Source organism: Sinocyclocheilus grahami, unplaced genomic scaffold, assembly GCF_001515645.1.
Source record: "Sinocyclocheilus grahami isolate Dianchi unplaced genomic scaffold, SAMN03320097.WGS_v1.1 scaffold702.1, whole genome shotgun sequence".
Classification (NCBI taxonomy): Eukaryota; Metazoa; Chordata; class Actinopteri; order Cypriniformes; family Cyprinidae; genus Sinocyclocheilus; species Sinocyclocheilus grahami.
The window spans coordinates 90179-106659 of NW_015505881.1; the positions used below are offsets into that span (position 1 = coordinate 90179).

At 38.2% G+C, this 16481-nt stretch overlaps 1 protein-coding gene across 1 annotated transcript in view; it reads left to right on the forward strand.

The window, feature by feature from the left end:
• Nucleotides 1–7053, forward strand: part of arsj (arylsulfatase family, member J) — a 14029-nt gene extending 6976 nt beyond the window's left edge. Inside the window, exon 2 of the mRNA XM_016243825.1 lies at nt 5628–7053. Within this exon, the coding sequence (XP_016099311.1) occupies nt 5628–7005 (1378 nt within the window). The 3' untranslated portion in view covers nt 7006–7053. The remainder of the gene's footprint in view (nt 1–5627) is intronic.
• The last annotated feature ends 9428 nt before the right edge of the window (nt 7054–16481 follow it).

Sequence of the window (16481 nt, forward strand, 5' to 3'; positions counted from 1 at the left end):
TGAGAGAGGCGGGGCATAGATGACCTACAATAATGTACAGTATTTGAAAAATAATGTGTTTTTTGAACATTAAAGCATGTCAACATATTCTGTTACACCAAATACACAAAATAATGATCTTTAAAAAAGCAGCATATGACCCCTTTAAAGTAATTTTAAGCCATTTAAGCCCAAGACACCTCAATGCGGTACTCACGCACTGTAATAGAGCGTTTCTATGCGCACCGCTCACACACCTGAAGTGCACAAACAGATAGCCTTCTCAGGCAGCAGGTGAATACCAATGGCTGTCTTGACAAGTGTCCTTGTAAGCACAGTCGGTTATTTTAAGTGAATGTAAACAGTAAAGAAAATATCAAATGTACATCAGAATAATGGATCCGTGCATTTCTTATGTAAATAATGTTAATCCAAAAGAGCAAAAGAAAAATTGTTGCTGTTTTAATAGCTTTAATGGATATTTGCTTTTATGTTAATATTAATAAAGTAATTCGGTGGGACTAAAGTAATGGGGGTGCGCATGTCCTAAAAAGTTGAAAACCCCTGCATTAGAGCATGTAGCTGGATCAGGATCGTAAAGGGACATTATTCACAAGCAGGACCAGAAACTCATGTAATTTGTGCACAAAAGTTTTATTAGCTAAATGCTAACACACATAACTAGTCTAAACAAACAAACTAATAAACATACACTCACGCGAATATACAAAGGGGAGCTAAAGTGGATGAATGAAGCCATTAGAGAAACCAGAGAATGCATTTATGGAAAATGAGTCAGAACCACTTGAGTTAAAAACCATCAGTGCCGTTTTACAATTCGGTCTACAGCTTATACTAAACCTCTGTTTTGTTTAGTTAAATGTACGATACTTGCATTGCCTTGGTCGTCGAACGAGTGTCCGGATGCAGTCTCAGATGAAAGTTTTGATGGTTTGAAGGATTGGTGGTGTTGGAGTTCTTCATGTTCTTCCGGGTTTGAAGGATGATGAACTCCAAAAGGTGTTATTCTGGCTCGGTGGTGATTGGGAGAGTTTTCTCCCAGATGAAGGTGATGAGAGAAGAGCGCAGAGCTTGAGAGACATCAGCTGACATCAGCGATGCAGTAGCCAATTACTACATCGGCTGTGGGCGCTCGGGCCGATTACTACATTCTATCTGGGAACAGTCCTTTTAATTGTAATTCATAGAAGAACAGGTATTTCAGCACAGTATCCACAACCAAACAGCAACTTCAGCAACATTAACAAACGGCAAGGATTGAAAAGAAATGGGGAATACTTATACCAAAGCAAGAGTGGGACTAATAATTTAAAGGGGTCAATATGATGCGATTTCAATTTTTCCTTTCTCTTTGGAGTGTTACCTTTGTGAGAGATGCACCGATTGACCGGCCAGTGATCGGAATTGGCCGATTTTTCGCATGACCGGCCCGATCCAGCTGGTCAGTCTCATGTCTTGCCAATTAGAGCCGATCATTTTATTACCAGCAGTGTCGGCAATGACGTCACAGCCATGAGCACACTCACAGTCATGTGTAAATGTGTCGTTTCGCGTGAGAATGATTCTAATTTTAATTGCATATGTATTTATGTCGTGCCAGATGAGGCTTGCACAGCCTGAGTGAATGTGTGAGAGAGACAGCACACACAAAGTAACTCACATAAATTTAGAGATGCATACATTATTTATAAAATATGATTTAGGTAAGCAACATTATACGGCCATGATGTTTCATATACTATACTATTTTATACAATAGTATTTTAATAAACAAGAAGTTTAAATTAAGTGACTTAGATTTTAGACAAAATATTGACTGTTTTTTGCTCAATTTCGCTGACGAAAATAGTTCCGATCAAAGCCACAGCAGAACTGTTGTGTGTCTCCGAGCAACACACATCGGTGTTTCGTTACTGAATGAATCCACGTTTTTGAACAAATCGAGTGAGTTAATGATTCAGTGGCCCATTCATAAAGACAGTCACATGCCTCATTTCTGAATCAGCCGTTTGAATGAATCGGTTGAATAAATGAATAAATGACTCACTCATTAAAACAGACATTTGCCACCACCTACTGGTGGTTTAGTCATATTTAAAAGTATCATTGCATTTTTTCAACATTTTTATTATTATTTTTTTAAACAAGTAAAACATGAATCTTATAAAATTATTTATGCATTTGAAATTTTGCAGTGTAAATGCATTTATGGCACCTCAGCTTCATCAAAAAGTCTGTGTAAATGCCACTTCAGATGCAGCTTCTGTTTCCTCAGCAGTGGAAAGATAGATTTTGTTAATACTAATTTCATTTTAATGGTAACAACTCTACATTTTCGTATTATTCTAACTGAATTAATTGAAACAAAGTAAGAATTTGATGTGAAAGATGACATATCTATAAGCTTAGGAGAAAACAATGACCATTTATAAACATAGTGGGAAACTCATTTTAAGTTAACTATTTCTTTCTCTTTCCAGTCACAGAGCACTTTATTTTGAGAGTTGTTTAAGTGAGAGAAAATCTGTAACTTAGTCCAGATTGGGGGAATTGTAAATTTATTTTATGTAAATCATTTTTGCATTGAAATTTGCATAGATTTTTGTTTGTAAATGCTGTCAATTATAGTTTTTTAGAAAGAAAATCGGAATCGGCAAAAATCGGTATCGGCAGGTCACACTTCCAAAAAACCAGAAATCTGAATCGGCCAAGAAAATTGCAATCGGTGCATCTCTAACAGGAACACAAACAAAAGTCTTTAATTGTGACAAATATGAATACACACAAAGCAAACCAGCTGAACCAAACAGAGGTAACAGAGATGATTCACCAGGTAAATGTCCAAAATACAGAATGTAAACCTAACAATCATTAGTTCAGCATAACTTAAGGGTCCATATAATATTAAAGTTACACTACTGTTTTACATTTCATGTATTCATGACATTCACAACTTTGACATTAATGGATTAATCTCTCCAGAATATCCTTGATGTAAAGCAGAACATTCTTACATTCTTGAGTACCAGGTTACACCATGCATAGTTAAGGTAATTTTGATGGAATTATTATTTGTAGAAAGTAATAAATAATTATTACTGTACTGTTGTTTTCGTTTACGTTTTTAAATTAAAGAGCATGGCAAGCATGATAACAAATGCCTTGTTGTGTGCTTACGTAACGTTTGTCCAAATGTAAGGTTAGACATGGAGTAGAACAAACACTCAAAGGACATGAAATGGAAAAACTGTCATTATATGCAAGAATGTATACAAAATGTCAAAGGCCTGTCATAAAATAAAAACATTGAACACTCTAAAACACTTCTTAAGTTTGTTTGTGATTTAAACATTCACTTGGCTGTTGTCTTAGCTGTCTCTCTTAAAATTCCTTAGGAAAAATAAAAGCAGTAGCAAAAGAGACAATTGTTGACACAACAAGAGTATGAGTATAGAGATATAACATTAAGCTGGACAATAGCCAGATAATTTAGTCTTGGACCAATTCAATGAAACGTTGATAATGTTTGACTGCAGAATAATTTTTGGTACTTTGGCAAATCTGAAATGCCAAATCTGCAGTTTTTAGATTTCCAGTTTTAGATTATAAAACTCTAGAGGAGATGAGCAGATGAGAGATTAAACTGGGATGTTTTCCTTAAGAAAATCTAAGTTATATCCTGACAACTCTCTGAAGATTTTAGCATGGTAATAGATATGACAATTTTAATGTATTTGGTCTTGGGACCAAATTGCGATCTTTGTGTCTTTTAGAGATTATAAATGCAGCGCTCTTTGCTGGCATTCTGCCATGCCAAACCATGCACGCAGCAGCCACTTGCTTTAGTTAAAAATAACAGTGTTCTGTGAATGTTGATGCATAAATTTCATGGAGAAAAAAGTAATGTAACTAATTAATAATTACTTTTGAAATAAAGTAATCAGAACAGTAACGTGATTACTTTTAAAAGGAGTAATCAGTAATTTGATTACATTTTCAGAGTAACTTGCCCAACTCTGCCCGTAGCAGATCTCAGAGGAAGAGGTTTCAGAGGAACTCTAAAAGTGCACTGCAAAATGCTCAAGTGGATGCTAACCAGCCATTTAAATGTAAGCTGCAAGCTCATTGGCTGCATATGCAACATGAACCAATCAGCTTGTGCCAAGTCATTTAATGCTGTGAATATCATCAGTTACTTTAAGAAATCATCAGCCTGTGCCATCTAGGGCTTCTTGAAAGAACTAGACATTTAAGCAAAAGTCATTATTTGCTGTAAATTTACCCCTCCGATGTTTAGAACAAGAAATTTGATTTGACTTGATTTTCATAAGGTGATCTTAAAACCATAATATCATATAGCCTATATTATTATTTAATATGATAGGAAAAATTGACCATAAAATTGGAGCTCTAGAAAAGGTTGCAAACTCTTTTCTTTCTGATGTCCTTTAAACAGTGTGTGTAGGCTACTGTCTTGGTACTGTGTTTGTAAAATGAAGAAACAGTATGTTTGTGTTTATGCATGTGTGCTGTTTTTATGTGCTTGTGATTGATTTGATTTATGCATCCTTTAATGTTTATATTCATTGTGGAGAAATGTTTACTTGTGTGACAGGGTGATGAATGAGTTCGGGACTACACTTTCCCATAAGTCCGTGGGGTAGCGTAATTACGTCTGCACTTGCTATAAATAGAGGCACAGTAGTATAGTATGCGCTTATCTCATTCATCCATTGATGTTACAAACAAGCATGCGCTAAGATCAGGTAACTTGTGCTCAACTGTGTTTTAATAGTGATTTTTTTAAAACACAGTTGAGCACAAATTACTTGATCTTAGCACATACTTGTTTGTAACATCAATGAGATGAGAGCAGCTATACTACTGTGCGTCTATTTATAGCACTTGCAGAGGTAATTACGCTACCCCACGGACTTATGGGAAGTGTAGTCCCGAACTCATTCATCACCCTGTTACACTTGTACATCATGGACAGCAAAACATGATTTGACTTGATTTGAATATTACTTGATACATGTATATGCATGTGGAAGTAGAAAAGCTATAAATGTTGAGGTACTTGACTGAAATATTAAGACATATTTCAAATTATTCTATTGAACTTACATAATTGTATTACATACTTTTTTATCATTTAATAATAAGTAGCAATTTTGCTGATGCTTTTATCCAAAACAATTACAAATTTTAAAGGCAACATGAAATGCATCTTAAAGCTGCAGTCCGTAACTTTTGTTGCTCTAGCGGTTAATAAACAGAACTGCATGTGTCTTGCAGAAGAACACTGTAGCCGGAGCTACTTCTCTCTGTTTATGTCCATGGTGAGTCACACAGGTACTGGGCTACTCCGCAGCGGTGCTGAACCAAACCAGTCTAAAATTGTTTGAATATAAACACTATAAACTGTATTTAGTCAAAAACATTTTAATTTTCATAGTTGATCTGTTACCTTCATTTTAACTAACGTAAAAATATGTCAGTTTTAAAGCTTTTTTTTGGATGGACAGTTAAAGTAATAGGCCATTTAAATTGAGAACCAAATGTCTGTTTTATTCAGTGCTTATCATTTATTGTTACTAACTGTTGTTGTATTTTTTATGTCTTAGATATCAAATCCACACTGGCCTCCAGCATTCCATCATCCGACCCACTCAGCCGAATTGCCTCCCTTTGGAGAACATCACCCTTCCTCAGAAACTGAAGAACGCTGGGTACTCTACTCATATGGTGGGGAAGTGGCACCTTGGCTTCTATAAACGCGGCTGTATGCCTACACAGCGTGGCTTTGATACCTTCTTTGGCTCTTTGTTGGGTAGCGGCGACTACTACAGCCATTACAAATGTGACAGCCCAGGAATGTGTGGGTACGATCTTCATGAGGGGGAAGAAGCTGCCTGGGAGCAGGACCATGGCATCTATTCCACCATCATGTATACTCAAAAGGCAATAAACATCCTGGCATCTCACAATCCTAAACGGCCCATCTTCCTTTACTTGGCCTACCAGGCTGTACACTCACCCTTGCAGGTTCCTGCCCGCTACCTTAAACGCTATAAGTCAATCCCAAACTTGCATCGCCGCAAGTATGCTGCAATGGTCAGCTGCTTGGATGAGGCAGTACGCAATCTAACTCTTGCTCTCAAGCAGTATAGCTATTATGACAACATGGTTATGGTGTACTCCTCAGACAATGGAGGTCAACCAATGGCAGGAGGCAGCAACTGGCCACTAAGAGGCAGTAAAGGAACTTACTGGGAAGGAGGAATACGAGCGGTAGGGTTTGTACACAGCCCTTTACTGGTCAAAAAGGGAACTAGAAGCAGGGCTCTGATCCATATTACTGATTGGTACCCAACACTGGTGATGCTTGGTGAAGGTACTCTAGATGAAAACCAGAACCTTGATGGTTATGATGTCTGGGAAGCCATCAGTGAGGGACGTCCCTCACCTCGACTGGATATTCTCCACAACATAGACCCTGTCTACACCAAAGCCAAGAATGGCTCTTGGAAAGCAGGCTATGGAATCTGGAACACGGCCATCCAGGCAGCACTCCGTATAGGTGACTGGAAGCTCCTGACTGGTGTGCCAGGATATGGTGACTGGATTCCACCACAGACTTTCTCCAAACTGCTGTTGGCCAATCGTTGGCACAATGAACGTGTGAACTGGGATCGAGGCAAATCTATATGGCTTTTCAACATTACAGCTGATCCATATGAACGAGTGGACCTTTCTCGACGATACCCACATGTGGTGAAGAAGATGCTATTCAGGCTTCTACGGTACAACAAGACAGCTGTGCCATGCCGCTTCCCTCCCAAAGACTATCGCTCCAATCCTCAGTATAATGGGGGGGTCTGGGGTCCCTGGTACACAAATGATGACGAAGATGAGGATGATAACCTTCTCTCATATGATTTGGAACAGATGAAGAGTTGGAAGAAAGCGAAACGAAGAGGGAAATTCAACAGAAAGACCTGAGGTCTATAGAAGTTTATGTTGGCTCCCATTTTGACTTTTGTGGTATGAACTCAGGGATGACTGTAGTCTTTAACTTCCAGCACAGTCATTTTGACTGATGTATAGATTTACCTCCAATTTCAATTTAAAAGTCAGTAGTGTGTAATTTAAATATTTTATATTCCAGTTCAATGTGCAGAGAACTATAGGTGATGCATTCATAGAGTGTAAACACTGTGAGGCTTCAAAACATTGCTATTATTTGAAAAATCTGACAACTTTTGTCTCAAAAAATGCTGCAAGTTTGGGTAAGGACAACTAGTGGCAGATGAGAAAAGTGGAAGAAAATCATTGTTTTTGCAACTCTGGTGCTACTAAAAGTACAAAAATGACATGCCTTCAATGAAAATTAAAAAAAAAAAGCATGATGAGGAAGGGAACCACTTGAATAACTACTGTAAGTCTTACAGCTTGAAAAAAAATAAAAACTTTTTGGGATGCATAAGAAAGTTAAATGAAATTGGTGCTATGTTATTGGCAAAAATTTGAGTTCTATTACTGTATATATATATATTGTTTTATTTGATGTTTTGCCTGGTCTGGCAACAGTGAAACTTGAATGTATGATCAATACATCTTTTTCTTATCCTCCTGTTTTCTCTTAATTTTGCTGTGTGTTACATTTCAAGTATCATTATGCTGAACTTGCGTAACATACCACTAATACTTTGGTATGTACTGTTTTACAATACATACTGTATTCAGCCATATCTAAGTACACATACTAAAATACATGCAAGCAGTGATTATTTTCCTCTTGCAGTAGTTTGAAAAAATGAAGAATTTCTGTCATCTGAATGACTGTAAGTCAATATTAAACTTTTTTCTGCAAAATTGATTGTCCTCAGCAGGGATTTTAGATTTGGTCTGACCATTTTAAAAATATAATAATGCAATGAATATGGGCTCAAAATAAAAAAAGAAAGAAAGAAAAGTATTGATTTCTACATCCTTTGGTACTATTTTCAGGGTATAAACAAATACTTTGCACACTTACAAAAGCAATGAGCAGATATTGTCATTAACTTTGTTTCAATATCTGTGGCATTGCAATGGTTTGTCTTGCCAAAAGTTAAATCTCTTTGGTCCAAAATCACTTTCCACATAGCTGTATGATAAGCAACAAATACATATTGTATATTACTTTGCCATGTCACAAAGCAGTTTCACATTCATTGTACATGGTCTAATTGCTCATTACTTGAATCTTGTTACATTGTGCCTGTTTAGGACACGGTATAATACTTTCCTGCAGTCCATGTTTTACTGAGATTGTTACAGTGACTTTCAGCTGTGTGGTTATGTCAGTCAATAAGCCAGATGCATATGAAGCTCAGAACATTCCAACAAATAGAAAAAAAAATGAACATGAGTTTTATTGTTTGGTGCTACCCTAGAGCGTAACAAAATGACGCAGCTGGATTATGTAATCTGGACCATTTCCTTGAGAACAATCCGATGTCCCTGGCCAATACTCCACAGCTGTCTTCATAAAACTCATGTGAAGCAAAGCTGGAACAGATTAAAATTCCCCACATTTAATGTACCAGATAACTAGCAGAATGACACCCTACCAGCTTCATATGTCAACTGGCAGTATTAAGCTTGCCTGCAGGGCTGGATCTCTTGGCAGTGCTTTGCATTCCTTGAGGCTGAGCTATTCCATTTTTTTTTTGTATGTATGCTGTTGGTTGGTTCACATTTGTCCATGCTTTCACTGGACTGCTATACCTTGTCAGAGGAGGCACTTTCTGTATTGCATAATGTGCCCACATGGTAAAATTCGTAGGCATAGTTCTAAGACATGTACTGTTTTAATTATACCTGCCACAATATTTACTCATGGAAATAGAATAATTATACACTGGCAAAGCTCTCGGTTGATTTGGAAAATGTTCCACAAACAAAATGCTAATGGGCCATAGTTACCAGATGATAATGTTAATCGCAAAATGCCTAGCTGATATATGTTGGTCTAAGCTATGTATTGATATTGATGTACATAAACGTCTATGATAGGATATGAAGGTGTATTATACAGTATGTATTTTTTGTGTGTGTAAAAGTCCTTCACCTTTATATATTGCAAACATAACTTTGATAAAGTTTGTTGGCTTGCATATTTGCATAAACTCCTGTTTCCTGTAATGGCCAAGTTTTAGCCAAGCATGACTGGAACTCTTTTTGGCAACCAACAAAGGTTCGGCAGGTTCATATTTTTACTCTGTATCTCCTTTATCCCTGCCTTTTCTCTCTAAGCTGCCCTTTTTATTTTGGTCTCTCTTGCTCAAGTTCTATTACTACCTCTCAATCTTTTGTTTTTCCCCCAAAATTCTTGTAAAAAACATGCATTTGCAAATATTAGTATATGTTTTATGGCCATATATAACTTGCACCCCATCCCCCACCCTGAACCCAAACACATGAAATGGCATACAGCAGATAGGCTATATCCATGAAGCCTTTAGACTAATAGTGGTCTCATTTAAAAGACACTTGTCAGTTTGTTGGCACAGAGTCTGAATTAATAACAATCATAAACAGAAATAGTTATAAAGGCTTAAATGTGTTGTAAAGTTTTTAGAAAATAATTGTCAAGAAATATTTTACTGACAATAAATAAATAAAATTGGCCTTGTTGCAGTCTAAAACCTACTGATAAAGTCAGACTTTACGATGTTCTTTAAAATCGGAGAATGTGAGAATGATATATCTAAATCTTCAATTCACACTTTTTCAATCCTTCATTTCATTGATCAGATGTCTCATTTGCCTTTGAATTTTTGCCTTTGTATAAAATTCAATTCAAATTTATTTGTATAGCGTTTTTTATTATACAAACCGTTGCAAAGCAACTTTACAGAAAATTAAGTTTCTACAATATTTAGTAGTATAGCTTATCAGTGGTGACTGTCAGTTTATGTACATAATATATGTCAGAAATGTACGGAAAAATCAATTAAAGACGTAATCAAACAGACGATGAACACTATTAAGCAAATATTAGTATATGTTTTATGGCCATATATAACTTGCACCCCATCCCCCACCCTGAACCCAAACACATGAAATGGCATACAGCAGATAGGCTATATCCATGAAGCCTTTAGACTAATAGTGGTCTCATTTAAAAGAAGACACTTGTCAGTTTGTTGGCACAGAGTCTGAATTAATAACAATCATAAACAGAAATAGTTATAAAGGCTTAAATGTGTTGTAAAGTTTTTAGAAAATAATTGTCAAGAAATATTTTACTGACAATAAATAAATAAAATTGGCCTTGTTGCAGTCTAAAACCTACTGATAAAGTCAGGCTTTACGATGTTCTTTAAAATCGGAGAATGTGAGAATGATATATCTAAATCTTCAATTCACACTTTTTCAATCCTTCATTTCATTGATCAGATGTCTCATTTGCCTTTGAATTTTTGCCTTTGTATAAAATTCAATTCAAATTTATTTGTATAGCGTTTTTTATTATACAAACCGTTGCAAAGCAACTTTACAGAAAATTAAGTTTCTACAATATTTAGTAGTATAGCTTATCAGTGGTGACTGTCAGTTTATGTACATAATATATGTCAGAAATGTACGGAAAAATCAATTAAAGACGTAATCAAACAGACGATGAACACTATTAACAGCAATTATTATATGATGGAATCCAACTTACAGCTAAATGTGGTAGTTCTGTAAGTTGTTTCAGGATTGGCATCATCTGAGGTCCTCTGAGGGGTTGGCATCATCTCTTCTCAGGTGTTCTGGATCCAGACAGAAGCTTGTGTAAATCCTAGTTACCACGGTGTAACGGAGCTGACGAGATGCGAGACGTGCGGATCCATTTGCAAAGCTTTAATGGAAGACAGAGACGTGGTCATAAAACAGGCATGGGTCAGACAATGGCAAACAGGTATATAGAGGGCAAGACAAAAGAGTATCCAAAGGAAGGCGTGAGTCAGTCGACGGTGAACGTAATCCTGAGGGTGAGGCAAATGGGGAATCCACAAGACGAGAGTCCAGGCGAGGTGCAAACACAGTCTGAAACAGCAAGGCAAAGGGTAATTCCAAAACAGGCTATAAACTTCAGGGCAGGCAGAGATCAGACAAAACGAGATAACAGGCAAGGATCAAGACACGGGTAAACAGACTAAGAACAAGGCAGTACTAGATTAAGGAATTTAGAATGGCTCCGTAAAAGTAGCTATCACACAATGAGTGATAAGTGCTAAAACAATACTCGGCAGTTTGAAAGGGATCTGAGTGGGGTAATATAATGAGTGTCAATCAGTGCAATGGATGATGGGATATGTAGTCCGGGATGACATGCAACAGTTTGTGTAGTGTGAGAGTCAATGTAATGAAAGGGTGACCTCTGGTGGCGATCGAGCGGAAGTCCATGGACAGGATTCGTGTAAAAGAATAATTCCAATGACCTTACTTGGATATATCTCTCAAAATGAATAAGCCCTTTTTCACATGACATCAGGCAACTTTCATTTTGACTTGGAGAAGTATGTTTATTTATGACAGCATAATAGAATGCTGGAGCCACTAGCATGGAGTTCACTAGAGAATAGCTAGAGAATAACTGGAGCATCTACTCACCTACTCTCATCTACATAAAAGGGTGATCAGTGAGATTTGTCATTTGCAATCAGGGGAAGAGTTGAAAAAGGAGCCATCAAGTCTGACACTTTTTGTTCCCTTTAGTAATGCTTACACAGTATTAGCTGTCTTCATTGCAGCTGAAGTTAATTAGATGAATTTGTTAGTATTTGTCAAATAAACAGATGTTTCAGACATTTACAGTGGTGGCCAGAATTATTGCAACACTATTATTTTCACCAGCTTGAAAAATGATTTCAAGTCAGTAATTTCTGTCTTTTGCTGTAGTGTGTCAGTAGGAAATATCAGTTTACATTTCCAAACTTATATTCCATTAATAGGGGTTATGCGCAACAGACTTCCGTATTCTGTTAACCAGGTCTCGTCGCTTCCGGTTCAAGCGTTTTGCATATGCTTAGTTAAATATGAAGCAGTTTTACTCAAGATGCCTTCAAAATAGATACCAATGATGATCATAACCAATGTCCATCACATATGCGGACTGATATCTAAAAGTTTTTTTTTATTTTTATTCTTTTCACATTTAGATATAAAAATGTAATAAAACGTCAACAATAAAAACAGTTAGCTAGTTTAACTGATTATTTTAAAAGTCCATAGATATCGCTATTATTTAATACGGCTGTTAACACGTTCTCCGACAAGCGGAAGCAATGAGACCTGTTTTCCGGGTTTGGTCAGGTGATGTTCCGACATATACCCTATTGTAATAATCCAGTGAGATTGTTGTTTGCACAAGGAGTCTGACAACAGCCAGTGCTCCAGACAGAGATCTGATCTCATCATCATCCAGTCTGTCTGGAATGACATGAAGAAACAGAACAATCTGAGACTGACTAAATCCAGAAGAATTGTGGCAGCGTCTCCAAGATGCTTCAAGAAACCTTACCTGCAAAGCTACAGTACTGTTAAAAGTTTTAAGCACTTGTGTTAAAATGCTGTAAAATGAGGATGCTGTCAAAAATAATGTCATGAATAGATTTTCTTTATCAATTAACATCTATTAATTAAATTAAATCAACATTTGGTGTTACAATCCATTGCGTTTAAAGCAGCTTTTGCCCCAGGTGCACTTGCCCATCGTTTTTCAGGTAGCTTTGCAGGGTTTCTTGAAGCATCTTGGAGACATTGCACAGGTCCTCTGGATTTAGTTGTTTTTTTGCTCAAACTAACTATAACATCAGTTAAGTGTTTGAAATAACATGGTTCTATGATCAGATGTGGCTTCATAACATGGAATGAGGCAGAAAATATATTATTTTACAGTAGGGGTGAGTGGGGCATGAACTAACTCGGGGTTAGTTGTAACACACATGGTTTAAACATTTCCACACATGCTAGCATAACATGCTATCAACAAAGAAAAAAATGTGCAAAGATTCAAAAGTCTTTTGAAGATATCACTAAACATTTAACCATAGCATAAGTAAATTTCTGGCTGAGGTAATTTTTCATCTCAGTGTTTATTGTTTATTTAAAATGAGACAATTCTGCTATTATTTTAATCTCTAATCTGGTATCTAGCAGTTTAGTTTCTTTAATTCTTCTAAATGTTCAGAAATTATTTCAAAAAATGTAAAGCATTTTAGCTCATTTATGTGTCTCCTGTTCTGTAAGAGCTCAGCTGTGTGTGGAGGGAGGGGAGTGTTGTGTTCGTCTATGCTTTTTTTTCTGAATGTGTTTCTTCATCTATTTGCTCACATTGTTTTGAACTATTTTGTAGCTTTGTGTTGTGTTCAGGTGGGTATTCCAAAAAGCATGTTATATACCCGGGTATGTTTGAGGATAAGCGAGCGGATAACCTCAGCTTTCAGTTCCAAAATCAGAGGTTACTTTCAGGGTATGTAAGTAACCACAGTAACTTGCTCTCTGAAGATGTTCCAGGGTTAGTTCACTTCAGCGCACGTGTGATCTACTGACGAGCCTTCAGTGGGCTTGACAGATAGCGCACAACATTATATAATATAACACGCCCAAACATCAAATAAAAAGGAGCATAACCTGTCGTTTCATGGGTTGTACAATTATACAGAAACGTCAGTGTCTGTAACCGTCTTGGCCAGTCTCTCTTCACATCTGGTGATAAAGCTCGTATCATATTTCCAAGAGTTGCTCCAATACTATCTAAGGAGGCGTCCGTTGCCAGTATGAAAGGGCGATCAAAATCTGGATGGGCAAGGACAACGCTCTCAACCAGTGATGTTTTCAAACTCTCAACAGAAACAGGTTTCAGCTTCCTATTCTGGTGACCATGATTCAGCTTACGTAGAATTTTCGCTCTTGCTTTCTGACCCTTCAGAAGACTGAAGAGAGGCTTGGCTATGGCAGAAAAGTTTGGAATAAAGTGCTGGTAGTAATTCACCATTTCCAGGTACGATCTTATTTTTCTTCTGAGAAGGAGTTGTTACATCAAGCTCCATCAAATCCAAACTACTTATCTTGGAGATGCTTTCGACTTTGCTTGAGTCCGTGGATACACCCGTCTGACGGTTACGTGAAAAAATGTCTTCATAACTCAGAATCAGATTCAGCAACCGTTGCTTGCATGCATCAGAGATATCACACGAGTCAATGGTAAGACTGTCTAGACCAACTGACTTCAGACGCTCACTCACAGATGGCACATCGGCCACATCATCGGACAAACTCGTGGGGCAGTTTACCAGGAAAGGATCGACTGTATTGGTGTGATCAAAATCTTCGAGTGCAATGCATGGATAGATGTCTGCGATTTTTGCATTACGTCTCAATAACACTGGACTGCTTGATGTGTTGATAAGCTTCAAGGGGATCCATCCATCTCCCCACAAAGACGTGATTAGTCTAGCCACCATAACACCTCTGGGAGGAGAGTGAGAAGATGTAGGCGCAGTCATGACTGCACTTCCTGGGGAAACAACAGCAGATTTGGGCGGCTTTCCCCATACTAAGTACTCACAGCCCGGCTCAAGATAGACAGCGGAGTTGCATCTTACTGTTCCTATCTTCCCAGGAATCTCCTCTCCTCTCCAGCGGTTCACTCCAGCAAGCATTGACAAGAAGCTTTCACACTCAGGGTCTGGTGAAGCTGGACTAGACACAACTTGCCAAAATCCATCACACAATTTGAAGTATCTGAGAATGTGTTTAATAACATTAGTTCCAAGTATCAGCTCATCATGTTGCCCAGGAACTACTAAGGTAGGTACTACCATCTTTATACCATACACTTCCATGGTAAGATTGAATGATGATTTGGGTTTCACACGCAGCCCTCCACAGCCTACAAGGGTGACATCAGTTTTGAACTCAACACATTCATCCACTGCACCAGCTGATTTTAGTTTCATCTCAGCACTCATTTATAGTGCAGGCCATTGAACCACTGTCCAACATGGCACTTAATGTCACCATCTTTCCAATCTTCACTGGCATATAAAAGAGGCTGTCACGTCCACCCACAACATGCATGTTCTGATAAATGACTTCTGAATCATCACAACTTCCTTTGGCTAAAAGATATATATTCTCAGACTCACAATCATCAAAGGCTTGGAAGTTGCAATCAGGACCCGCACTGCCTCCCTCCGAATACGGGTCTGCTAGTTTCCCTCTTGTTGTGTCTGGGCAGAGGAATATTTAGGACAGTCCTTCTTTGTATGCCCTGGGGAGAAGCATGCAAAACACAGTTTGTCTGTCATACAGTGTGTACCGTGGTATGTTTGCTGTCATTACAGACTCGACAGGCACTTCTGACAAAACTGTGCTGCAGTCTGGAGCCACGTCTTGAGTTGGAAATATCCCGAAATTGCATCCTGTCCATGAGCTGCTCCATCATTTCCATCATACGAGTGAGCAACTGACTCTCAGCCTGTTGTGTGTGTTGAGATATCGCTGGGGCCTGAGTTGAGCTGGAGAGCTGACGTTGTGCCTGACCTGGCGCTGATGTAGGCTCGGGCTGGTGGCATACCTGAGCATCAGGTGAAGGACAGAATGCTTGGATTGGAACAGCAGCAGACTCTGACTTGGGGTACATATGCTCACCTCTGAACACTGCAGTTGTGTGGCTCCGTATATTCACACTAGAATGTCCCTGGCTCCTGAATTCCCTCTGGTAATCATCAATCCTGCTCTGTATTTCTTTTGCACTCCACTCTTGAATAGGCTTGCACCTGAATATGCTCGCTAAACTGGGGTCAGGACAGAATTTAACAAACATCCGTGTTACCTCCTCTCCTATGTTGTCAAAACGTTTGCCTTGTCTTTGCAGTCCCTCATCTGCCAGATCAGCCGCTTTGTTTATTCGAATCCAGTAGTCCACAGGATTCTCCTTCGCTCTGGGGAGAGTGGCATAAAAATCTGCGAGTGGCAAGCAAGAAGGTGCTTCACTGAAGTATTGCATAAGAATGCCATAAATTAACTCCGGGTTCTGTCTGACGTTGAGCATATCATCACTGCGCAGGCTGACCTTGACAACGTCCCTTGCCTTTCCAGCAAGTCTACTTATTATCTCTTCAGCTTGATCTTGAGCAGGGCACATTTGCTTTCTTAAGCAAGATTTTGTCCTATCCACCCACTCCTCGATGCCATATTTCTCAGAGCCATCACCCCTGAATGTGTCATGATCTGACTTCATGTGCACTGTAACTTGTGGTGTCATCACTTGCGTATGTGTACACTGTTCTGTACGTGCTGGTGTCTGAGTGTAACTATTTTAGAGTTTTCGAGCATCTGTTTACAGTTTACGGGGCCCGATGATCACTTATCCTAGAAAAGGGACAGAACAAACAGATCCCGGGAAACACTGCAAAGAAACTAGCAGAGGTTAACAC